The 27,695-nt window shown below is 41.4% G+C and overlaps 1 protein-coding gene across 9 annotated transcripts; it reads right to left on the bottom strand.

Moving 5' to 3' along the window:
* Window positions 1-234: 234 nt before the first annotated feature.
* On the bottom strand, window positions 235-27,695 carry LOC127584216 (LIM domain-binding protein 1-like). 9 transcript variants are annotated; one of them, XM_052040827.1, is made up of 11 exons: window positions 27,633-27,695; window positions 21,237-21,336; window positions 19,115-19,159; window positions 18,498-18,573; window positions 17,141-17,243; window positions 15,344-15,516; window positions 14,739-14,861; window positions 13,762-13,845; window positions 11,994-12,117; window positions 10,923-11,074; window positions 235-5,103 (listed from the first exon to the last, which is right to left on the bottom strand). In XM_052040827.1, exons 2-11 carry the CDS (start codon window positions 21,254-21,256, stop codon window positions 4,882-4,884), a joined length of 1,122 nt encoding a protein of 373 aa, XP_051896787.1. In that variant the 5' UTR covers window positions 21,257-21,336; window positions 27,633-27,695; the 3' UTR covers window positions 235-4,881. The 9 variants fall into 9 exon arrangements, with proteins under 9 accessions (XP_051896787.1, XP_051896793.1, XP_051896789.1 ...); XM_052040833.1 differs by having other exon boundaries at window positions 235-3,137; XM_052040829.1 differs by having other exon boundaries at window positions 10,929-11,074.

The raw sequence follows: 27,695 nt of genomic DNA, 5'->3' as shown, positions 1-27,695 counted from the left end.
CTGGTAAAAACGTGATTTGCACCTTCCCCATTTCTCGGACCATCCCTCTGTAATCATCTCCTGCGTAGAGATGGCTTCATGGGACCAGGAATGCACAGAAGACCACCAGGGCTGTTACTCTATCTTTGGCACAGATCTGAACATACAAGAGGCTCACAATCACAGTGGGAGCAGCAAAGACCTGAAGAGGTTAAATGGAGCATAGAATAAAGAATTGTCAGACACACATAACTGAGAAAAGTTTTTATTCAAATAGCTTAACAATTTGTAATGGGTCAAACCAACGAGAACACAATGTTCTAGTCTGTAGTGATCTGGTATAAAAGCGTGTAATATTTTTTACATGTTCAGAAATGTAAAAGTGGGCTACAATTATCACTTCATCTTACGCCCAGCATAAAAACAACTCTACACATTCCTGCCACTCTGCAGGAGCTTCCAGGCAAACGTCACACAGGATTTCACAGTTTACTAAAAGGTGGTGGAGAGAACGACACATTATGGATCAAACAAGAAACAGTGGAGGCAAGACCAAACGGGTTTCTTTAATCCTAGACTTCATTTTTGTATCAGTTATCATTTTATCAGTATCTGCTCTCAAGTGACAGCAGGGCACTACTGTCAATGATACGGCGGTCTGGATTCAAAGTGCAAGTCTTGGTAAAGTATCAGCACACTTACTGTCCAAAGCAACAACATACCTTCCCCGACATATAACCTGACTTCCTTAAGGGGGTTAACAGAACAAAGCTAAAATGTTGCCTAAACCTGCCAGCCTATCATCCTTAACATTGCCTTACCTAGACACCCACCCTATCCCTGGCCAATGACCACCCTTCAGTAAAGGCAACATCAAAATATTCGGGGTTAGAAGTTTTTTTTGTTACATAACACTTTGAACAGTTTAGTAAATGGCACCATACAGTGATCACGTGCAGAATTGACAGAAACCCCATGTGCTCGTGAGTATTGTAGGTTCCTGGAATGGGGAATAACTCTTGGTTTAACAGTATTAAGCAGGAGTTTACCAAATGACTCAGTGTAAACAATGACTGAAGATTGTAGATTCAGGATGAAAGTCAGATGGTTACAGGATTCCGATCAACACATAGATACATAACCACTAATGCAAAAACAGAAGTGAACTGAAATTTTACACTTGAGTCCAATGCACAAGACAGAATGCACAGGATGTGGTGTAAGTGTACTGTTTTTTAATCTGATATGCATCTTACCAATCTTATTAAATCTCTCTAAACTGAAGGGATTCACACTGGCAGAAAGATGGAAAAGGATTAGTACTAACATAAACAAAATCATTTCTAACAAGCACAAAATGCAATACGTGTGCAGGGGAGAAAAGGCAGTTCAGGCAATTCAGAATTTTTGCAATAGTAGAGGCCAATGTTAATGTACTCTGTTCTCTCATTCCTGATATAATCTAGACTTACCTAATTCATTGCTCTCCTTTCTAAAGATAATGGGAGTGGAAATGTGGGTCCTGCAGAACTAGGCGGCTTTTAGCTGGATGTCTTACAGACAAAAGGCTGCAAATTCAGAAACAAATCTCAGACCTTAACACACAGAAGCATAAAAACTACACAACATCCTTACTTTGCTAATGGTTCCCTTCCAACATCTAAAAGCTATATACCGTAGAGAGAAATATGTAGTACTATTTATTCTTTGCTGGCAGAAACTCTTAGAGCTTCCTAACAAGACAGGTGGATCTCAATGAAGTGGTAGCAATCCAAATCAACACATCGTGACTTGGGTACAGCTGCTAATGTACCGAAGATAATTCAATACACTGAATATCCTGAAGAGACACAAGAGATCTGTCACCCACTATGGATACAGATAAATCAGTCTGATAGGCCACATGCTGAGCAGATGCTAGTTGTACCCCAGCATCTGTTCTAAAAAAATTGGCCATGTCTTGTTGAACATCAGGATGCATCTATTGGAAAACACCAATTACACTCATGGAAGTGGCCACATCAAAGCACAGAGTGACCTGGGAGTCCACCTGGAGCGGACAATAACATATTTACAAATGGGAATCAAATCTGACTCCAAACTACAAAGACAAGCGTAAATTATAAATGGGTAATAAAAAAAACTAGCTGAGTACTGAGAATTACATTGCTGCCACCAAGTGCAGACAGAAGCTGTTCCAGACCTTTGTCTGTCTCCTAGAACAAAAGCTTCAGTAATAACACAACGCAAGTGTGGGATGTGCAGAAGACTTGAAATTACCATCCTGGTTTCACACCAGCCGGCTGTTTATGTGTCACACCTGGCAAAAGAAAGCATTTGACGTCCTTGAGCAGGTATTTTTTTGCTTTGTTTTTTTTTCCTTGGGAAAACTTCCCTTCCTTTAAACCCAGAGGAAACAGTGCAATGGATATTCAGCATAAAGAATTCTGAAGCACGTTAATTTGACTGGTCTCCCCACAGTTGCTGGATGAGTGTTTCTCTAACATTTTCTGATTTTACATAACAAAGTGGAGTCCAATTTCAGCAAGGTTAACAGAAGCAGGTGCACCACTGCATTCAAACTGTGTGTCTCAGCATGGCGACAGGAACCTTCTGCACAGCTCAACAAACACAACACTGTACAGTCAGCACTATATGACCCTACACATCATGCCAGTATCTATTCCGTCACTTAGTGTACATGGTTCAGTTAGTGGCATATTAACAGTAAGTGGACAGATGCTCCCTCTGTTCATTTCCCTTATCCATTTGCATTCATTTACTCATCCGATTTTTCTTGCAATCAGACACATTTAATATTTTCTTTTAATGAATTAACTTTTTTTTTGCCATGATCGCCAATCACTATCTACGTGACAGGAAACAGGACAATGGTTGTTAGAGTTGTGCAGTGTGCTTGCACTCCAAGACACCATGCTGCGGACTGACCGGATACAGTTCAGCATCCACAATCCTCCATGTAGCGAGTCCCGGTTCTCAGCCTAGCAGTGCCAGGGAGACGGTGAGTGGCAGCCATTGTGGATTACCCTGAACCGTTCTCACACACCTCTCAGCTGCCGGTCAACAGCGACATTGACGGAGGCCTGGGATCAGGGATCTGTCCTCTCAGCCTAAGAATGGTGCATGGCATGGAGGATCTAAACAGATGGGAGAAATAAAAATTACAAAAGAAAAACTGACCATGAAGTAATCACCCCTTTTAATTCATCTCTCAGCATTTCAGCAAGTTCTGGAATTCCTGAAAATCCCAAAGAAATCCCAGAACTTCCATACCTGCTGGGGTGGTGGGCGGGAGAGGAGAGGGGGGCGATCCCATAAAAGGGAATGAGCCTTCTACTGTGACAAATCCATATTCCAGATTTGTTTCACAGGTGGACAAAATGACTGCTGGAAACGTTCTGCTACTCAGTTTACTTGCAACTATTTGAAAACCTGATGCAATTCAAGAAGCAATTTTTAATTACTTGTTGTTTGATCTTTGATAATGGGGGTGAAAACAATTTTCAATTCAAATAAACCGTACAAGGCAAAAATCAACTTGTGCAATGCAATAAAATCAATTCATCATCATTTTACATTTACAGTGTCATACAGCACACCACCACAGAAGTGTCAGTTGATAGCAGGGCAAAAATAAGTGCATTAAATCAGAACTGCAGGAAGACTAAAGCAAAACCCCACTATCACTGTTTAAAAATTTGGCTAGGTCTTATAGGAAGTTCAAGCACACTCAAAAAAGCATTCCAAAAATATTCAGACCTAGTTTACTGGGCTAAATGTGGTGAAGGAAAGGACACAGTTTCTATAGCATTAAATTCCCTGGGAAGAAAATCCTTGTGTTTTAGGGCCCCTTGAAGGAAGCATCAACAGGTCTGAATCATCTGTTGATCCCACCTCCTTCAACATGTTTAAAGGAGGTTTGGCTTTGAGCCCAGTGCTTTCACATTTTGAAAAGGAATGTAAATTAATTAATATGGCCATTTTTTTGTTTCGCACAACTAATTATATTAATTATTTTTAACAATTGTAGTTCCACAAATACAAAAAAATTCTACCAGGCCTTGAATAAAGCAAACCAGGGGTTTTATTCAGCGAGTTTCAGAATGTGAAAGTACCAAGTGTACATTCAAAAGAAAAGCCAATTAAGCTATCCCTGCACAAGCTAGGTGAGGTATGGAGGGAAGTATTTCATAAGGACTGATAAAGCTCCCTTTATTCAATCTACTGGAAGTCCAGTTCATGGGCATGTTTAATATATTTAAGCTAAACTCGCCATAAGCATCTGGCAGAAACCCCTTAATAAGGCCTGTTGAAACTAATGGCGAGGCTACAATTGGAATTCAAAGCTCCTGCTAAAGAGGCCAATGTGCATGGTGACCAATGCTACTAGGTTAGCCATCTCCCCTCGAAATTTCTGCTTTCACCCTTGTCTTTAGTGATAGAAGAGTTTCATGGGCACTGTGATTCTTCACAATGATTCTTCACTCAAGTGGAGGACAGCATGTGTTCTAGCTAACTATTCAACCCAAGCCCATTTCTATCCTTGCGAAATGTCAAAGCAGTGCTCTTGTAGCCACTGGAGAGGGATAAGGAGCAGGAACTAAGCCTGGCTTTCACATTCGTATTCCACAGAGGCAGACTAGATTGAGCATTGAATCTAGCTTTAGTGATCCTGGTCTATATTCTACATGATACATCTACCCTCTAACAGGATGCAGTTTCACCTCAAAAAAAAATTAATACACTTACTTTATGCCCTGGATCACTGTTCAAGAAGCATTTTGTTCACAACTGAATACCTGCTTGTGCCACAAGAGGGTTAAACCTTCAAATGCAAGAGTCCCTGCAATTCTTAAATTGTTACTAAAGCTCTCAGTACCGTTACTGAGACGTAGGGTTATCAGACTTGCTCTCCTGGCTCGATGGTGGTTTACTGTTCCAAGGACTGCTATTCCCCAAGGTTGGCATGTTACGGAAGTCGTCCTCGTCATCGATACCATTGGCTGCATCATACTGGCCGTTCTCTAACCGCGTGATTAGGCGCTCATCCTCGTCACCGAACTCCCCACCCATTAGTGCTGGCTCACCCACAACCATAACGTCCTACAATAAGTAGGTCGCATCGATTAAACCACAGCAAAGATGACAATAGAAAAGAATTTTTGTTTCCTCACACTTCAACTCAGCACCAATTGAAGCACTTTCCTTGAATGGAACCCAGTGATTCTGAACGTACGACTGGAATGGGAGTTGTAAACCGAAAGTTACTGCCTCAATATGTATGTATGTGTGTGTGTGTGTGTGTGTGTGTAATTAAATAAATCAGGTACTTCAAAGTGTTTTTTTTTACACAGCCTGAGTTAACTAAGCTGAAAAATGGCTTCAGAAAGATTAATCTTGTACTATTCTCAACTCAAATTTATCTTATGCTTGCTTAAATTCAGTGAGAAGATCCACTTTGAAAATATGGCCGACCAATCGCCTGGAGCATCAGATAGATCAGCTGAGCTCACGTGTGAGCAAAGATCAAATTTTCTTCTCCGTACAATGGGAACAGTTTCAACTGACAAGAAAAATCTCATGCCAGTCACACAGCAATACAGGCACCACTCTGCAGAAGAGGTGTTGCCATTGTTTTACCAATAGAAGCAGTGTTTACTAAGTCAGAACAATCCTACAGAGAGAAAAATTCTAATATGTGGCCCAAGATGAGATTAATAAACTGCCAATATTTTGTTTTCATTGCTCTGAACTTTATACTCTTATGAATAAAGTAACAATGTGCCAAAAAAGATAGACTTGGATTTATATAGTACCTTCCACGTCCCTTTCAGAATGCTCCAAAGTGCTTTACAGCCGATGAAACACAGTGGAAGGTAGCCTCTTCTGTAGTGCAGGAAATGAAGAAGCCAATTTACTCACAGGAAGCTCCCATAAAGAGCAATGTGATATTGAGCAGGTAATTTGTTCATAACAATGTTGAGTCAGGAATACCAGGAATAACTTCCCCAATCTTCTTCAAAATCACATCATGGAATCTGACACATCTACCCGAGAGAGCAGAAGGGGCCTCAGTTTAATGTCCCATTCAAAAGACAGTTAGCCTAGATAATTATGTTCCAATCAATGGAGTGAGATTAGAAGCCTGAACATTTTGATTTGGAGGTGAGCGAGAGGCATAACAGACACACAAATATTTAAAGGTGATGCAATGAGATGAAAACTGTACTGAAGTGAAAACCCAGTGTACAAAATTGAATGAGAGTGAGATGCAATGTGTCATCTATAGGCAGCAGGGTCTTTTAGTCTTTTCTATAACAGGTAACAGTTCACACTGGGGACAATTCCCAGAACAACGCCACAATTTTCATTTTTGTCCTTTGGTGAGAGATATCCAGAAAAGTTTCTGCAGTCAGGAAGCGAGGTGACTTTCCACAGCAGCTTTTTACTTCCAAGCCACTTGTGTCCTTCATGCTTCAACACATGATGAGCAGCATTACGTCTCGCCATGGCATTTGATGACTCAGGCACAAAAAATTTAAAAGCTATTTTCAGATCAGCTTTAAAAGTTTGGAATCCTTAGGTAAACCAAAATATTCTCCTTAGCATTCAATTGCAATTTAAGAAAGAATGGGGCCCAAAACATGATGCTATCACTGTTATCCACTAGCTGTGGCTGTTACTTTCACAGTGAGTCACAGGCTACTCTTGAGAAGTCTGATGTTAAATTCCACTGTTGTTTTGTGACTGGCTTAAGGAATAGCATCTCCTGAACATGTTACTAAAGTACCCTTTCTACTGATGAACAGCTCAGGTTCAGTTTATAAGTAGCACAAAACAAACTGCTGGAGGAACTCAACAGGCCAAGCAGCATCTGTGGAGGCAGAGGGCTAGTCGACACATGATGAGGAATCCTGATGCAGCGTCTTGATGCAAGACTCCGACCATCCCGTCAAAATGTCATAAACGCTGCTTGACCTGCTGAGTTCTTCCAAAGGTTTGTTTTTTGCTCCAGATTCCAGCATCTGAAATTGCTTGTGTTTTCACTTTATATGTACATGGATCACAATGTTTTCTTTTCCCGTTAATCATGAATGTCCTACATCCATGCATTGTTGATAATGTTCCTGGAACCCTGTCAATCTTTTTTGATTTCCCCTTCCTTGTTGTGGACAGGTCAGGCCTCCATAAAACTAACAATTAGATATTACGACTCAGTTTTGGATGCTCATGGACACAATGTGGACATAAAAACATGCAAACCTCAAATATGTCGGGCAATTCATCTCCCTGAATTTCAGCTACTTTTCTGGATGTCTGTTTAGGGTGCAGCTCCAACTTGTCTATCTTCTTTGCACTCATAGTTCAATGTCCATTGTTAGAATAATTTGTGCAGAGAATCTTACTTTATTTATGGCTGGGCTTATCTCATTTGATCATGGGGGGGCAGAGGTGGTTGTGATCTTTTTCATAAGTTTTAATTCCTGCTATCTTTCTAGGCAAGGTCATGTCAGGGACTAGTTTGATCTCCATCTTCCTCTAAGGGAACCTGCATTGATATTTATGACCATGGTTTGATAGAAGTTTCTCTGGATTACATTTAATAAATCTCAACAGCTGTAAAGAGCCACCTTGTACATAACATCTGATGACTGCTCAATATGAAAAAGTTTCTTTTAAAAAGCTTTGCTGTGTAAGAATACACCAATTACTGGCCAAAATCTGAACTGAAAGCCAAACAACCTTAGTCTTGTACAAATTATAGATTCGCCCTAGTTACCAATATTTTAGCAGCACCAAATAACTTGACCAGGTAATTTATTGTTGAATTCTGCCAGGGCATAATCTGAAGTTGAAGTAGTCCAGAGCTCAGAATTGCTATTGATCAACCAATTATAGTATTCCTCAATATTTTCCAAAGAAGGCCATTAGCTTTAAAAGTCTGATTTTCAAAGTGCAGAGTTAAATGCTGATGGGTTTCAGACCATTCACAATCTCTGTCCCATTACCAAACCAGGGACGGATAGAATCAGAGGCTGGTTTGATTCAAGGAATAGAACTTACTTGGTTAGATTCGGGGAAATCCTAACAGCATTAACATGATTCCTTTAAATATATTTGTACCCCTTTATATCTACGACATGGAGGATAAGACGAAAACCAATCTTCTGAGTTTTCGAAGCAGTCTGCCTTGTCCCCAGCTGCCGAGACCCACCTATTGTCTAATAACGTTCTACTTTGGCCTAGACAGGGTGCAGGGGCAGGGTTACAAACCCAACCCTTTTAGCCCAGCAAGTTACTCTCAGGCTGAACCTGTAAGAGAAGAGGGCACTCTTAATCAAAAATTCGTCTTGCCAAACTCATTCTCTACTTATTTGCCACATGCAATTCCTCAGCAGATTTTATTTGGGAGTTTTTTTTAAATAGTTGAGAACAACTTGAATTTCCTTTCAGACATCATATCCAATGTAAATTGCAGAAATCTGCTGTGTTCTTTAGCAAAGGCTCTGTATGTTCAGTCGTTGTTTCTCTACTCTACAGTAAAGCCTTGAAGACAATCTAACCTCAATCAATCCAAAGGAGTGTGGTCAATACTGCACATGATGCTAATCAATTAGAAGATCATTTTCCACTCAATGCTCTCTGGTAACAAATATTAATCATTACCATATCAAACCAAGTACCAAGATGGACTAAAAATTGAGCTCTAGTACGCCAATGAACGAGGCAATTACATTAATTCGCTCAGTAAAGACTGATTGATCAAATTATCCTTTTGTGGTCATCAATTTTATTGAAGCCTTTGGGAACACAAACTGGGCCTCAGCGACAAGTTTTTGGAAGAGAGTGATGATGAAAATTTGGTTCCCTTGATACAAGAAAAGTTGCCAATCAACCCCCAACAATGACTGATCAATGACCTGTTAACTTCTCGGCCAGCTGAGGGAGTAGCACAGCCAACATTCAGAATCTGGGACTTAGAAACTTGCCCTTTGCCTGAGCTATAACCAAGAAGATTACAGCCACTATGTTCAGCATATCAGCCACAACATCAAATTAATTCAACTGGTCTCCACAGAAAAGGGCACCATCATTATCATTTTCAAACTTTATAGTGTGTACCTTCAGTATTATTCATATACCCAGAGATGGAGTAAACCCCCACTGTGGGGTTGGGATTCAAGGCAAAAAAAAGACTGAGACAATACAGATTAAAAGGGAAATTACAGCTGGAGTTTAAAATGTCAATAAAAAGCGGTGGTCCTGCACCGCCTTAAGGCAAGTCTCAGTGAGTGCTTGAGGTCTTTAGTAGTAATGTAAAATTATAATTCATGAATCTCGATATGTAAAGAACACAGCAGGTCAGTACTACACCGAAAACAGACACCTCCATAAACCCTACTTCCCACACTGTAAAACATTCAGGGTTAGGACTAATCAAATGTTTCACACAGTTGTTAGAAAGGTAATACAAGAGCTTATTGACAGTTTCAAAACTTCAGCTTCCGTCTACAATCACAAACTGTTGGATGTGCTTGAAGACGGCTTCTATATTTGAAGGTCAGTAAGCTGCTTGCTGAATTTCATGGGGAGAGAGGATTTAAAGGTGTCAAAGTGTTTCCACGGAATTTATTGGCTGGTTAGCTTCCCCATCCTTCCATCTAAGTATGGGGACCCAGATAGACAGCTCAAGCCCATACCCGCACATGAATCCAGCAGACCTGTTTACACAGCACTTGCACTGTAGTTACTGCACTCTGCTTTTGAATTCGGATCCAAAAATGCTCAGGTTTGTTCATTATTTTCCAAAAGAAATCGGTTGTCGAGTTAGGCCTATACTTCTAAGGTAAATGCAGGATTACAGAGGCATAAATAGGAAATAAGGCAACTCTTTGCTTATCTGTATTTTTATCATCATGGGTCATCTCCGTAGTTTTACCAGCATAGAGTTCATGGCGTTCCTTGGCTTTATCCTCCGAGTTCATCTAAAGAACCTCTCTACAGTTTACATAGTTATCCTTGCTGAGCTGCACATGACCAGTAACTTAACTAAGACCCACCACTATCCCCACCACTGTGTATTTCAGTCATGCTCTCCCCTACTGCAACACCAGCTTATTCTCATTGCAAGCAGTAACTAATCACCTTACTTCAACCCTCTTTATCTCCCTTTCCTGACATCCCCTGACCTCAATTGCGGATGTTTTGATTATACCCTCACTGGCACCTTATAACATGGCCAAGTATCTTGTGACAGCCATATATGAGTATAATCATATGGTTCACAAATAATAAAACTTTTGATTATTTTAAGTAATGGTGCATCCAAGAGGAATCCACTGATTTCTGGGTTTTTACTCTGCATGAAGCAGTATTACTTGCAAAATAACATCACTTAACCCCACCCGCCAATTACAATCTGTAAGCCATTGCTCCTAATCAACTAACACATCAGGGTCTCACCATTGCATCAGCATTTATTAGTGCAGATAACATTGGTGCAGCTGCCAATATTATAGCCAGCTATTATGGACAGTCAGCAGTCATTAATCCTGCTCCAAACACAGTTGGGGATATCAGCATTTATCAGGTGTTGCCTCTGGTATATCCATTCTCTCTTATATGTAAAAGTGTCACCCTGAGCTAGTTTTGTAGCAAGACCACTTATTTATTTGATCCACATTAACTGGACATAAAACTTGTCCACTGGATTTGCATTCTGTACTAGAAGAAAAAGCTCCCTCAATCTAATGCAAGACAGAAAGCTTCAGATGACACCCAGCACAGATTGAACTCCACCCCAATGATCCAATCGATATGTTTCTTGCAGACTGCCCAGGGTCTGCGTAAAGAGGCCAGCTGGTTTCACAGTGTTAGTGACAGTCAAGACAGTGTTTAACTCAGTAGAGAAGGATGCTTACAGGTACCTGAGTGGACAGACTGAAGCCTGTGGCAGGGCTACTCTTTCTTTTACTGCCCGCACTGCTGTTACTGGATGGACCTACACTGGACGTGTTGCCTCCGGACTGTTTCCTCTTTCGCCGCTTAGCAGTTGGAGGTCTGACGGGTTCAGCTATGTGAAAATAAGAAAAATAAGAAGTTGAACAGCAGTTGGAAATTAATTATGACAGAGATCAGTCCCCCAAATACTTTCACAGAAGCGTTTAAATGTTTCAAACCCTGGTGTTCATAAATATTTACTTTCAACAAATGGGTGAGAGATGGTCTAAAGTACATCTCCAGACCCACTGTGCCTGGCTGCCAACCCTGGTGGCATAGTGATGCTGCAGGTGATGTAGATGACTCATAGCTCAGTGACCCAGGGTGTGATTCTGACCTCCACTGCCACGTGTGGAGTCTGCACGTTCTCCCTGTGACTGCGTGGGTTACCCCCCCCCACCGCCCCCCAGGGGCTTTGGTTTCCGCCCGCATCCCAAAGACGTGTTGGCTGTTAATTGCCTACTGTAAATTCCATCTAGTATAGGTGGTTAGTGGGAGAAGCTGGAGGGGGTGTTAGTGGGAGAATAGGTGACTGGGAAAATTAGTGGGGGAATGACATTGATAGGATTGCTCTGAGCCAGCATAGATTTGATGGGCTGAATGGCCTCATTCTATGCGGCTAAAAAGCAGCTCTCTTATATTGAGTCACACACACCTGCCACTGGCCAATACTACCAGCTCTTCCTGCAGCATGTAATACAGCATTGGTTCTGGCTCACATTACAGTGTACACATAACACGCCAATGCTAACCTATGTCCCAGCATGTTACACAGCACTAGTTTGGCCCACATTTCACGCAACACACTGGCACCGGCCCATGTATAAGTCAGGAACAGTACAGTTTTTAGGATTGGATTCTGCTGTGCTTTCAGCCGCATCGTGGTTGGAACTATTATCTCAGGAATTATAGATAAATACTGGTACCTTTCTGCAGACATTCCCAGCCACCGGCAGCACAGGATCCTTATCTCTGCCCCCTCAGCCACTTACCAGGAGGAGCCACCATCCGCTGCCACTTCTGAAACAGGCAGGTCTTCAGACAGTCTCGAGGGCTAAGGTTATAGGTTTTGTGTCTTGACATCAGTTCCTGCATTGGCTCCAAAATGACGCAAAGCTGGGTTGTGTAAAAGGAAAAAAAATCACATAATCAATCCAAGATTTTTGATTTTAGTACCAAGTGTTTTACTAGTTTTCACACCAAAGCCCTGGGCTCAAAATGTGCCATAATTATCCCTCACTGAAGCTTCCTTTGCTCCCTGCACTTTCATTACACATGTCAGGCAAAATCCAAGGAATTTGCCACATATTTCATTCAATAACATGAATCTACACGTTCAGAAAGATTACTGTTGTCTAACTGGGTGATCACAGGGTTTGACAAATTCCACAACTTTAGACATATCCTTCACTCCAGCCTAAATAAAAATCCTAGTCCGTCCTGAAAGATGTTTATGTTTTTTGTTCAAAGTACTCCCTTATGACAGAAAAAATTCTTTTCCCAGATATTTTGTTAGGACCAGAGACATCCCTCAAAGGCCACACCGGTTACATCAACCACAGCAAATTTGCCAGAATTGCTTCATTATGAGTGAGCATGAACTGAAGGATTATTTCGTTGGATTCTCTGGCCTGTTGAAAGTCTCAAATCCCACTTCATGTAATAGAACTGCTTTGGTACAAATGGGATTGCTCCCTACAACTGAGGTTTCCACAGCAGTCTGTCAACTGAGTTTCTATTCACAGAACTTCATGGCAACAACGTAATGAACATCTTTGTAAAACAATGAAGCAGTCTGGTAAAGACACCAGTAACTGTCTATGTAAAAATAGGCACAAACAATAGCTTTTAATCTTTTAACAGGGCTGCAGTATGCTATAATAAACAGCATCACTGGACAACAATATTCTCTTCTCTAACTCCCTGGTTCCTTTATTTCAGTTTCCACTGATGCCCTACTCAGCCCCAGGACATCACTGCAGGAGTTCCTCAGGGCAGTGCCCTGGTCCAACCACCTTCAGCTGCTTCATCAAAACCTTCCTTCCACCATAAAGTCAGAAGTAGGGATGTTCTAAGGATTGCACAATGTTCAACTCCATTCACAACTCAATATACGAAGTAATCCAAGTGTGCATGAAGAAAGATTTCTATAGTTTCTATGTTAACATTCAGACAAGGGCCACATTTGTGCTACAAAAGTCACAAGTGAAGACCATTTCCAACGGAGAGAATCTAACCACCTACCCTTGATATTAAATGACATTACCACTGCCGAGTGAGTACCCTACCATCAATAACCCTATCTAACAGCACTGTGGGAGCACATTCATCAGAGGGACTCCAATGGTTCAGCACCAACTTCTCAAAGGAGGTTAGGGATGGACAATAATGCTGATCTTGCAGCAATGCTCAGATCCCAAAAAATAAATAAGAAAAAGAATGAACTACAAAATAGATGGTATTACTACACTAAAATAAATTCCCTCCAATGCATAAGAACAGCTGGATCAGCTTCTAGCACTGACTAGGTGGAACACAGTTAAATGGGTAAAGGTTCTTTAATGCTATCCCATTGGGTTAGATTTGGTACTGCCAGAAACAAGAACTGCCTTTTCATTGACTTTGAAAACTGTACCAGGTGTCCTTAGAGCCATGCAGAATGGAGTGCCTGTTTCATACCAAGTAATTCTAAATAAAAAGGGAGCTCAAAAATCTTGATTCACAGACAGACCTCAGCTTCTCCTTTAGCGTCACACTTACTCTGAGGTAGTTAAGAGTGAAGTTTGAGAGGCCAGAGCGAGTGATACTGTTGGATAGCTGTTCCAACATCGGAGGATCCTGGGCCTAAAAGTAATAATATGACAGGGTCAAAAGCACAAAATGGGCTTTTCCAAGATCAGTATCTGTGCATTCACAACTATGACAACTTAATACATTATTTAATAAAATATTTTTTTGGTACCTACAGTCAAGTCAAATCCTTATTACAACCAAAGACAGAGTCTGACATTTTTAAAAATAAATTTACTTGAACAAGTAGGCAAAAATGAACTTAATTACCTTTGTAGATAATACTGTAGAGAGACAGCAGAATACATTATGCTGATTGCAAGAATGCTTCATTATTGTTTTCCCTTTACACATTCCAGAAGTCTGAACACTTCAATACTTTTTCAGTCTCAGTCATTAGTATTCTGTACAAGTTTCATCAAGCACCCAGCCCACACAAATATAAGAGTTAAATAATAACCCCATCTCTCAAATGCTACAAAAGACCCACGACGAGGATGACGGCCTGAATTGTTTGCTGCTATACGGCAATCATTCTATGATCTCAGAACACCCTGTGGTCATTGTGTGTGTGAAACATGTCCTTATTTTGACTATTTCCCAGCTCCCTATACCAATTTCATTGAAAGTGTATTTTACTATGCAAGATAGCAAATTCCACCAAAATAATAGTTGTATAAATGATTGAAATCAAAAATGAAGACAAATTGAATTCATTTTACAAGTTTTTCTCCTGATATCCAGAAAGTCAATCCTGCCACTAACAGAAAGAACTGTGCAACATCATCAAAATCAGGGAAACTTCAAGGAACATATTTTTGTCATGTATCCTTGTTTGCTGAGATATGCCTTTAACAGCAGCTTTCTTTCACAGCATTAGGGAACACATCTTCATGAGGTGTGAGGTTAATCAGCTGAAACCACTTAAATAAAAATCAGATACTCACATGCGTTGCAAGGATGCTACGTGACAGCAGCTCACGATTTTGTCTGATATTAAAATGCCAATTCTTTATGCGCATCAAATCATCAAAGGTAAATTCAAGGTAGAGGCGGCCTTCTGTACATACCTGAATAAACAAATAAATACAAGCTGAATAACACGTCACCTCACTTGTCTTTATTTCATCAAGGCTACAGTATATCTTCGAATTTGCTCTCTGCTGTCTCTTAAATTCAAAACCTATCACTGTTATTCTGCATCCTTGTTCTATTGAAATTGAAACTCTGTCTGTCCATTGTCCTACAGTTTATTGCCTGAGCCTTGCATTATATTTCTCAATAAAAACTAAACTAGACATTAAACTAAAAAGTTGTCCAAACACCTACAGGTTAGGAATAATTTTCTGAACGCGCATGTAAGTTATTTAGGTCAAACTCCTCAACTCTCTACCTTTGACACTAGAGACTCTTTTAGCTCACGCTATATTTCTAAATGAGAGCCAGAGCAAAAAATTGATTAGGAAAAATAACAAATCAAAATATCTGCCCTCCTGTTCACAGAAACGGCAAGAACTCAGACCACCCACTAATGATGCAGGGCTTGTCCTACCTTGGTGAAGATAGGTTTGTTGTGCAGTGTGACCATGCTGCATAGATCACAGTCCAGTATCACCAGGCTGCCATGAAATGATTCTTTTGAGTGCTTCAGGTTAAAATAAAGATCTGTTGCTCCACCATCAAAGATGCTACGAAAATAGCGAGGGATTAGGGTTCGACCAATTGCTTGGTAGAAATAAGAGGACAAAAAAAAATAGGTAAACTTCAAGATTTTGAACCAGTTTTTATAATATAATGAACTCTGAACATTGAGCAGTTTGTAAAATACAGGGCATTTTACAAGTTATAAGTGAGAGCTTTACTGTGATTTTCTTGATTCACTTTCAGGATCCATGCAGCACTGGCAATGCCAGTATTCATTACCCATCTGCTAAAGCTCTTGAGAACGTCTTGGTGAGCCACCTCCTTGAAAAGTTGCAGTTTTTCTGATGAAGGTGCTCCCACAGTGCTATTGAAGACAGAGTTTCAGGATTTAAAGCCATCATCAACGAAGGACTGGCGATATATTTCCAGATCAGGATAGTGTACAGTTTGGAGAGAAACATTCAGATGGTTGTGATCCCCAACACCTTGATGTCTTTGTCTTCCTGGATGGTAAAAGACAGGAGCTTGGGAGGTGCTGTAGGAGTAGCCTGGGTGAGTAGCTACAGTGCATTTTGTAGTTGGTACACACTGTTGCCACTGCCTGCCAATGATGGAGGGAATAAACATTCAGGGTGTTGACAAAGTGCCAGTCAAGTGGGCTGATATGTCCTAAACGGTGTTACTGGTGCTGTCCTCATCCAGACAAGTGGAGAGTATTCCATCACAATCCTGACATGTCGATTGTGGAGAGATTACAAGAGGTGACACAGAATACCCTAGCTGCTGACCTGCCCTTGTAGCCGCATGGCTATCCCAACTGAATTTCTGGTCAACAGTGACCCCAGGATATTGATGGTGGGGACTCAGCAATAGTAATGCCATTAAATATCAAAGGTAGATAGTTAGACTCTTGTTGGAGATGGCCATTGCCTAGCACTTTAGTGACACAAATGTTACTTGCCACTTATCAGCCTGTGCCTGAATGTTGCCCAGTTCTAGCTGCATTCAGACATGGGCTGCTTCATTTGCTGAAGAGTTGCGAATGGAATTGAACATTGTGCAATCATCAGTGAACGTCACCTCTCCTGATCTTGTGATGGAAGGGAGGTTGTTGATAAAGCAGCTAAACATGGTTGGGTCTAAGACCCTGCCCTGAGGAATGTTCTAGGGCTGGCAGAATTCACCTCCAACACACACAACCATCTGTCTTTGTGCGAGGTATCACTACAACCACTGGAGTGTTTTCCCTTTGATGCCTATTGACATCAGTTTTACCGGGGCACCTTGATGCCATGCTCAGTCAATTGCTGCCTCGATATCAAGGACAGTCACTCCAACCTCACCTCAGGAAACAGCTCTTTGATCCACATCTGGATCATGACCGTGATGAGGTCTGAGCCAAATGGTCCCAGTGAAGCCTAAACTGAGCATCAGTGAGTAGAACTGCTGGTACGCAAGTACTGCTTGATAGCAGTTTACTATATTATACAGTTTATTAATATATCAATGTGGATGCACAGGATATTTGTAGAAGTCATTTTATGATACTTGACATAGCTTATTAGTGTCCCTTGCTAATTTTTGTGCCTTCAAATTAAAGCACACTCTCCTTTGGCATATTGCTTCAATACATGTTTTTAAATTGATGCTGTTGCAATTCACTTGAAGTATGTGCAGGCTGTGATGGAGAACAGCAGAAACTCACTGTATCGTTTTGGTCCATCTTCCAGGCAGCAGGCCACAGTTAATACTGCATCATCTTCAAAAAATTCAGTGGTGAAAGCATCCCACCAAAGATTGTCGCACTCCTGGAGAGAAAAAAAATCACACCAACAGTGTACTCACCAGAGACAAAAGCCCTTAACACCTGTTGAATTAGGAACCCAAATAACACGTTTAACTGCCATCTGATGCAGTAAAGCGCAGAAGTGAAACTAGAGAAACAATGAGGCATGCGGATTGTTATTACCTCAGCTACAATGACAGGCTAAATTAGTGGGCAACTGAATTCTGTAAGCATCTGTTGCAATATTCATCTTGATTTCACATATAATCTTATTCACATGCTGAATTTTGTACAACAGACATTGTACTGTGTGCACATAAATGTTCCATACTGCCTAACACTGATATCTTTCAATCTTTGAAAGTTAACATCCAAACTGTACCTCAACCTACAGGCTGGCAAAGTAATTGTGCTTCATTGTTTGTGGAGCTGCAGGAGAAGCAAGCATGTAATTATTGAGGCACGATTGTGATACCTCTACTTATTGTCCAGGCTGGCAAACAAATATGGACAGAATGTGATTATCATTAAAGAATCACACCTTCAAGGAAAAAAAAGGACAATATTTAAAAAAAATAAAATTTATAAATTGCTTCAAGTTCTGCAAACTATCAGCAGATAGATTTCTCAATAGCTCAATGGGTTTCCAAATGTTAACTAAGATACCCTAGTAATCATCTGCATCAAGTTAGCTCACCACTTACATGGCATCGCATCAACCTGAACAAACTTTTCATGGCACAACACATTCATTCAAAATCCCAAAGATGAACAAGAAAAAGACACAAAAATATGATGTTTGAAGTTTGTGAAGTAAGATGAAAAATAGTTAATCAGCATTTCTCCTCAGTCACCTCTGTTGTAATGTTCACTTTGGGTGGTAGAGTGTATGGGTTTGGAAACCTCTCAGTACACCAAATGAGACGGTTGAGCTCTGAATAGAAGGTCATTTTGGAAAAGTGTTAAGAAAAAAAATGTCTTCAGCAGGACTGTGCCCCAGAAGCTAGTAAAGGGCTCCAGGAGTGCCACAGGAAATTGGTATTTCTTGCAATCAACTGATCTTCCTGATGAGGGTGGCTACAAGGTGAGTTCTTCTCTACTTCTATGTTGCTGGCTATACCTCAACCAATTCAGTTTCCTACCTCTCCAGATACTCACTTTGCTATTTACAATACAGCGTTCAACAGAAAACAATATTCAGCTCTAAGCTTATAAGGAGCTCCAACAATATGCATAATTTAAGTCCCTACTCTCTGACTGGCTTGGAATTACTCACCTCTGTCCAGTTCTGGAGACGCTTGTTGAGTTCATAGATCCTATACTCAGGCTGTGACATATAGGGTGTGTGTCTTCTGAAATTGTAGGAATGCATTATTAATCAAATTAAATGTGGTAATCAGATCTGTAACAATTCTCTAGAATAAATTATACCTGCTACAGAAATATATCTGCTACTGAAGAGTATCATTTCAATTAAACCATAACAAAAACCTGCTATTATGAAGATAATACTCAACTATGAAACCAACTATATATCTGATATTATAGTGTGAACTGGAAAGCATTAGTCTAATTTTCACATTATTCATGTTACTCCACTATTTACAATGAATACACAGCTGACTTGTTTGTACAGATACAACAAAAATGGTCTATAATCAGTTGGTTCGCCAGCAGAGATCAACTTTTTCTTCAAATTATCTACTGGTCTCACTGAACTGCATTTGCAATACTTTACTGGTAGTAGTAAAATCAGATGTATTTTAAAGTTTATATATAAAAGTATCATACAAAGATTATAATTCAGGTCTGGAATATGGATATGTAACTAAATGAAAGGTCCCCTCAATTAGAAATACATCATAGATACAAACAGAACCAAAATGTCCTTACCCAATACTGGGCTCCGGATATGTAGGAGGGTAAGACGGGGTCGGACTACAAATGAAGATGAAAGTGGTGATGTTAATTTCTGCTGCACTCAGTATCATTATTTTTTTATTTAAAGGTAACATTCTGTACTCTCCCTGAGCCATGCAATACCACAGGGTCGAGAACAGGTAGCAAGCCTTCCCTGGAGAACTGAGGCTGGCCACTCTGAATTGGTCAATAAAAAGATTGCTGAACATCTTGGGGACAGTGAATGAAAAGACACAGACTCCTTAGAGACAAGTCTGTCTGTGGTTCGGTAGATTAAATGTAGAAAACCATGATTGTTACTGCATATGACTATCCCAATGCTGCAAGCCATTCTTGCAGGGCTTTCCATTCCAATTTTGACTGTTATAGAGAAACAGTAACCACAAGGCATCAAGGATGTGTGTATGAAAAGAAAGAAAATCTCAGTTAACAGAAACTGCCCATTAAAAATTCAACATTAACCTCTAATTGGGCAGCCTTTGTTTATGGTATTAAAATATTCATAAACATGTACAGTCTCCAAATTCAACACTGAATATTTGTGACAGCCTCTGGTTGCACTGCTGATCTACATTGAGTTGAGAACTAAATATTAACAGCAAGCCACAATTCAAACATAATTTACAGCAATTACTACATAGAACCCAAACATTTTGTTAATACAATTAACTGTGGCCTTGGATTCTCTCTGAAGCATCAAAATATTGAACAATTAACTGAATCCAGCAGTTAGCACACATCCGAACTGCAGACAAACCATGACGGAGTTTTAGCTACTAATCTGTAATAAATACCAGGATAAATGTCCTATATGTTGCTAAGCTCTGTCCAAAGTCATGTCATATTACACACGATTTCCTGTAAGTGACCAATTCTAAATCCTACTGTTGAATGCCTCATCTTTAACTGAATTTAATATCATTCAACTACAACAACACCAATCAGTTAGTCCAATATACGGCATTAGCTTATTGCGACAAAGGTTCAGCTTGTTATGTATGACAAATTTTCAGCCCATTCCACAAGCAACCAGCACAGATGGTTTAACCCATCTGCTAAATGCAACACTGACTCCATCCTGAAATGATAACTTGCCCTGCTAAACAGTCCAGATTCAAACTAATGTGCAACCAAGACACAGATTTAAAATATACAACTTACAACTGCAAGCATTCTTGGCTAATAGAATTACCCCAAATTTACAGCATATCTTCTCCCACCATCATACTAACTTCTACTTCACTTTCCCTTATGTGCATATCTAGTTATCCTTCAGAGGTTCCTACACTATTCACCTCAACTACAGGCGACCCCCAATTTACGGGTGGGGTTTGAGTTCCTAGAAAACGGTCCTTATCGTGCTTTCCATAACTTGAAGCCACCTTCATCTGCATCTACGTTAACAGATGCAAGCTAAAATAAACTGCTTTTTTTTATTTACTTTTTTCACATAAATTCCATGAGAGCAAATTTTATTCCATATCTCAAATTTCTGGGTTGTGATTTGTGAATTGTGTAAGGGCGAATTTCTGTTACTCAAACAGTCATAACGTAGGGGTCACCTGCACTTGTCACCTGCCTTTTCCACATTCAGGTTCAAGAGACTTCTCATGAATTGCCCTATAGATGTAATCCATCTTACGTGTCCATTAGTATTGGTGTTCCCCACAACTCCAAATATCTGCTTAAGGACTACCCCGTCAAACCACTTCACCATTTTAAAAGGCCTCTGCTAAGCTGTCCCTAACCTTTTTTCCCATAAAAGAGCCCCAGCCTGCTCATTCTTTCCTCAGTTCTGTTGTCAGCCTCATGTAGCTTCATTGCATCTTCTTCTAATCCACTCGCTGCTTAAATTCCATGGCATCAGAGCCCATTCAGAAGACTGAGCAACTCCAGTCAAAATCTGATAGTCCAATAATACTCATTTTGAATCCCAATCCTAGCTGACTGTTACGTAGCTTCAGGTTATTACTAAATTTCACTGGCTCTCAAATAGCATTCTTCAGGAAGACATTGCTAATAAATAGAACAAAATACAGGACACTAGATTGCAATCTAGCAACAGAATGCTCCATTTCACAAGCAGTACACCCACCCGAGGTCTCGATCCAGCATGGCTTCCTCGGTCTCCGGAATGCACTTCAGGTTGGAATAATACTGAAATGGGTTCAGGCTAGATATCTTGACTAGGTAACCTGTAACAAGACAAAAGCATAAATCAGGCAAACTGCAACAACTGCTTAACTTATGTCATCCAACATCCTTTAGCCACCATATTATAAGGCAGCAGGATTTCCAAAGTTCTACTAACAGAAATGCTGTGTATTGCCAATGACTATCCCTTGCACTCCCTGAATAACATTGTTCCTAATACCCATACAGTAAGTAAATAACAATCCCAATCTTTGTATATCCTACAAGAACCAGTACTGGTAACAGAGTTTCAGGTAGCCATTCTGCATCTTCTACCTACATTCCATGATACCCATCTCATAATAACTTACAAAGATAAAGGGTCCAACTAGTACAAGTTATTATACTGAGATGTGGTACTTTACTACATCAAGTTCCACCTGTTTGGAAGCTGGGAGGCAAGAGAAACAGTTAAGTTCAAGGCCAGATTTCCTTTAGGATGCCTCTCAGCATCCACCCATTCAATCTCTCAGGATCCTTCTACATCTCATTCTTCTAAACACTAGTAACTAAAAGCCAAACTTACTCATTCTTCATTGTACAAAACCCAGGAATCATCCAGTAAATCAACATCACACTGACTCCAGGCAACAATTCCTTCCACTTGGTTTGGAGACCAAGACTGCAGATAGTACTCTGGATAAGGTCTCATACCTACAGTCTCAGCAAAGCATCCTTACTTCTGTATTCTAGAGAAGAGATGAGTGCGACTGCGTTTGAAATCCAGGCAGCATTTCACAAAACATGGCATCGAGGGGAACACATTCCAATGGCTGGAAATATGTCTTGCCTAAAGAAGGATGGTTTTGTTTGCTGGAAATGAAACAGCCCAGTGCCAGGACATTGGTGCCCGAGTTACTCAGGGCAGTGTCCTGGGCTCGGACATTTTTAGCTGCTTCATTCCATCAAAAAGGCAAGTCTGGGAATGCTCAATTTCATTTACAATTCCTCAGTAAATGTAGTTCACGATTTTCTGCAGCAAGACCTGGGCAACATTCAGGCATGGGCTGATGAGTGATGTAACATTTGCACTATTAAGATTGGAACACAAAAAAAACTTTCATAAGACAACATGTAACCACACACCCTTAACATTCAATGACATTAACAATGCCAAGTCCCCTAACATCATCTTCCAGGGGTCACCACTCATCAGGAACTCAACCACACCAGCTACCTAAATAACATGGTTACATGAGCAGGCTGAGGTGACACCCCAAAGCCTTTCCTCCATCAACAAGGCACAAAGCAGAAGCCTGGTTACGTGCAGTTCTACCAACAGGCATAAAGCTCAATACAACACAGAACAAAACAACTTTATTGGCAACCTATCCACCAATGCAAATATTCATACCCTCCACTTGCAGTACAACATGACAGCAGAGTACGCCATCTACAAAATTCACTGCAGTTACTGGCCTAGACTACTCTGACAGCACCACAGCTACACCCCACAACAAGTGTAGCAGGTGCACACACCACCCTGATTTAGAAATTTTTCAACATTGCTTTATCTTTGCTGAGTCTAAATCATGGAACTTCCTCCTCAACAACAGCTTCCAAGTATCTTCACCAGAAGGGCTGCAGCAATTCAAGTGGATCACCATCACTTTCTCAAGGGCAACTAGAAATAAGCAATAAATGTTCGGCATTTAAGAGTCTTTTTTCTACTCTTCTGCATAACTGAAAAACTAACCAATATTTTCCTAGATTACATTCCACCTTCATTTATCTCACTTTTCAGACTTTGCTTCCTCCACAGAACTGATTTTTCCACTTAGCTCAATACTATCATTAAACTTGGATACGTTTCATTGTCTATTCACCTTGGTCATCAATATGAATTATGAATCACCAGGATACTAAGCCCAATGGCACACACTTGGAAAGAGCCTGCTAATCTGAAAAGTCTGTGCAAATATGTTTTCTTCCAGGTTGTACACTCACCTGACATGCCAACCCCCGAGCTTTATTTTGTTTAAGAACATTGTGCAAGACATCTTTTATTCCCTCTGAAAATCTCAGACTCCCTACACCTCTCGGTTTCCCTTATCTATCCTGCTGGTGATCCCTCCCTTGCTCCAGATGCTTCCACTCTTCATTTCTTGAACATAGTATTTTAATTCCAAACTGCAGAAATTCCAAATTTGCCAATTGTCCAAGATCTCTGGACATCTCTTCTGGAACCCTGGAATGTAGATCCTACAGGCTTTTAATCCCCTTAATTGTCTAGTACCTTCTCTTTGGCAATGCTGCTTAAAGTTTTTCACTGTCATTGTTACTGCTACATTTATTGTATCTTCTGCATTGGGGATGGATATAAATTTTTTTTTAATGCCTCAACTAATTCTTTCTCACATTACAATTTTCACAGCCTTTGCCTCTGGGGGATCCACATTTATTTTGTTTGTTTTTTCTTTTTACATAGTTGTAGGACTGCTCTTTTTCTCTTCTCTTGCTAATTTACTTTCACTGAATTTTTGCCCACTTCATTGCTTGGTCATCCACTGCTGATTCCCAAAACTCTTCCAGTCCTCAAGGATTACTAATTTTCTTGGCAACATTATAGGCTTTTTTGTTTAATCTTATTATCCTCAACCTCTTTAGTGAGCCATGCATGGGCCTCATTCTCCTTGGAGACTGTATTTCTCAATGGGATGCAAATATGTAATTGATGAAATAAAAGCAGAGAATACTGGAAACCCTCAACAGGTCAAGCAGAATGTGGAAAGAAAAAGAGTTCATGTTTCAGGTTGAAGATCCTTGTCAGAATTGCCCCCTAGTATAATGCTATAACACTTAAAGATATTATAAAGGAGGACAGGGCTGGGTAGTTAATATTCTTGTGGTTAAACCAATGCCATGTTGGTTTTCTGAGGCAGATCTAAAAGATCCTATAACACTACTTCAATGAAGAGCAAGAAAGTCATCCTAATGTTCCAGCTATATATACACTCACACCATTCAGCACAAGAAAAAAGAATGGCGACGAGGAGGCGTACAGGAGTGAGATATATTGGCTGGTTAATTGGTGTCGCAACAACAACCTTGCACTCAACGTCAGCAAGACCAAGGAATTGACTGCGGACTTCAGGAAGGAGAAAGTCAGGAGAACACACACCAGTCCCCATTAAGGAGTCAGCAGTGGAAAGGGTGAGCAGCTTCAAGTTCCTGGGCGTCATTGTCTCGGAGGATCTATCCAGGGCCCAACACGTTGAAGCAATCATGAAAAAGGCACGCCAGCGGCTCTACTTCGTTAGGAGTTTGAGGAGATTTGGTTTGTCACCAAAGACAAACCAAATTTCTATAGATATACAGTGGAGGATATTCTGACTGGTTGCATCACAGCCTAGTATGGAGGCTCCAATGCACAGGATCACAAGAGGCTGCAGAGGTTTGTAGACTCAGCCAGCTCCATCGCGTGCACAACCCTCCCCACCATCGAGGACATCTTCAAGAGGTGGTGCATCAAGAAGGCAGCATCCATCACTAAGGACCCTCACCATCCAGGACATGCCCTCTTCTCGTTACTACCATTGGGGAGGAGGTACAGGAGCCTGAAGCACTCTACGCAAAAGATGCATTTCACTGTGTGTTTCGATGTACACGTGACTAATAAAGAGATCTTATCTTTAGGAACAGCTTCTTCCCCTCCGCCATCAGATTTCTGAACGGTCCATGAACAGTACCTCATTATTCCTTTTTTTCCTGCACTATTTATAATATATAGTAATTTTTAAGTCTTTGCACTACACTGCTGCCCCAGAACAACAAATTTCAGTATCAGTGACTTATGAACAACAAGTTTTACAAGTCACTGATATGAAACCTCATCCTGATACCTAGTCATCATCACATTGCTGTTTGTGGGAAGTTACTGTGAGCAAACCAACTGGTACACTTCTAATTCAGCAACAGTGAACACACTTCAATACTACTTCCTGAGAAGTCCTGAAGTTGTGAATGGCTCTTTTCTTTTTAATTCTCAACACATCCTTTTATTTCTTCTTCCTTTAATATTTACCCAGCTTTCTCTTAAATGCAGCTATGCTATTCCTTATAGTACTAAAGAAGTTTCCCTTGAAATCTCTCTTGCAATGGAACCAGCTCTATATCTTCCACGTCAAACTCTTTCGTAGTCTTAAAGAGAAGCCTAATGTCTTCATCTTCCCTTCCTCTTCAGAAAAGTGGCCCAATCTGTCCAAACTTTCCTCAAAAACATAACTCTGTCCCATTCCAGCAATCACTTTTGCACTTCTCCAATGCATAGTATAAGGAGATCAGAATGTAGTCAAACCAAGATTGTACCCTTTACATGTACAATCCTTGAATTTCTCTCTTCTGAAATAAGTTTCAGTGCTTTATTCACTTTTGTTTAAATGGTCTTATCATTAAGTTGCCACATTTAATGATTTGTGAATGCATAGTCCCAGATCCCTGCCTTCTCCACCCCATACAGACACTTGTTTTCCATGGCTTGTAGCTTCCAAGTAATGGTGATTGCACCCATCATGCTTAAGATAAGGACATCCCAGTAATAGTGGTGTCACTGGAGACAATGAGACCAGACTGGCATTTTTTGATTAGAAATGGTTATTGCCTTGCGAGATGCCAGGAATATTACTTACCATGTGTAGGATTAGCTGGATTTTATCTAGGTTTAGCTAGAGGTTGACAAGACTATCATTGAAGGAATTGTTAGTGGTAAAAGTTGGAAAATCAGTCCCACCCCTGTCTCTTGACATAGGAAATGAACCAAATGAAGATGGCTGTTCTGGGACATTCCAAAAGAACTCTTCCAATTATCGCCATAACAACTGTGGTAAGACAACCACTTTTTTCCTGGTCATATACGCGACTCCCCACAATGGATGGTTCACCCCTTGATCAACACAGACCTCAACTTTATTGAAAAACCTCAGCAGGAAAATCCTGCTTTACTGTTGTGGATGGTTACACTCAAAAACAACCAAGTTAACTGTCAAGGACTATTCACATTAATTCCATTTTCTGGCATTGAAATTTTGTGCTGCCATAACAAGGTTTGGAGCCAAATGGTTCTAATAAAATCTAAAATGGACGTTACTGATGTTATCAACAGTAGACAGTAATCTTCATTACCTGACTGCAAGTTATCAATCCTCAGGGTAACAAAAGCCTCAATGATTTCTTCCTAAGATACTTTTATTGCTTTTAATTTAGAAATGCATTAATCTTTTCCTGTCATGAATTTGAGGTGCAGAGCCCATTTTGAAAGGGGTGAGGAAGGGGGGGGGGGGTCAGCAGCCCCTCCAACCCCCCAGCAGGACCCTCTTTGCCTTCTCCAGCCCTTTCACCAATCTCCCTCATCTGCGCCTCAACCTTCAGCTATACTTCACACCTTATCCCCATCCCTCATACCTCCCCAACCCAAACCCCCGTTGCCCCTGTCCCTTGTCCACTCCACATGCCCCTCAACCTCCCTATCCCTCCCCATCATCTCACCCCCCCCCCCCCACCCCTAAGGGGAAGGGAAGTATGACCAATACTGGTCCCTGGCCCAGGGTGTGATGAGGGAGGATCTCCTGTCACCTCTCCACTGATTCCCCCTTTCCCACACTCCATTGTGTTCTCTCCAACTTCACACCCCCCTTGCTCCCACATTTTCCCACTCACTTTCCCCCTTAATACATCCCTGGACCTCCCCACAGCTCCTTGGCTCCCATTCCCACCCCAGCTCCCAGCCCCTTGCACTACCACCCCCCCCCTTTCCTCCCCTCCCACCTACCATCTCTCCCACCCACACTCCCCTCCTCCCCGTCCCACACCCCACTCCCCCTACCCCCTACTATCCACCTCCCAGCACCCCCCAACTCCCCCTCCCCACACCCACTCCCCTCCCTCACTCCACCCACCCACCCTCCCTCCCCTCCCTCACTCCACCCACCCACCCTCCCTCCCTCCCCTCCCTCACTCCACCCACCCTCCCTACCCCCTCCCCAACACCCCCCACCCTCCCTACCCCCTCCCCAACACCCCCCCTCCCCTTCCTACCCCCCATCACCACACCACACCCTCCCCTCCCCTCCCTCACCACCGGTCCCCCCACCAGCAGAGTTCCAGCTAATCCCGGCCTCACCCCCTCACACAACTCCCCTCCACTTCCCAGCCCGCAGGTTATTCCCGATTATCCCGCGCCGGCCAGTTCCGGCTCTCCCGCTCCCGGTGCTGCTCCCGCTCCCGGTGCCCGGCTCCCAGCTCCCGGTGCCCGGCTCCCAGCTCCCGGCGCCCGCGGCTGCTCCCGGTTTTCCTCACTCACCGATCCTTCCTCCGCAACTCGACGCGGGACACTCACTTCCGGCGGAAGAGGGGAGACGGCGCG

Source organism: Pristis pectinata, chromosome 29 (assembly GCF_009764475.1).
Source record: "Pristis pectinata isolate sPriPec2 chromosome 29, sPriPec2.1.pri, whole genome shotgun sequence".
NCBI lineage: Eukaryota > Metazoa > Chordata > Chondrichthyes > Rhinopristiformes > Pristidae > Pristis > Pristis pectinata.
This window is presented reverse-complemented; position numbering and strand designations above follow the sequence as displayed.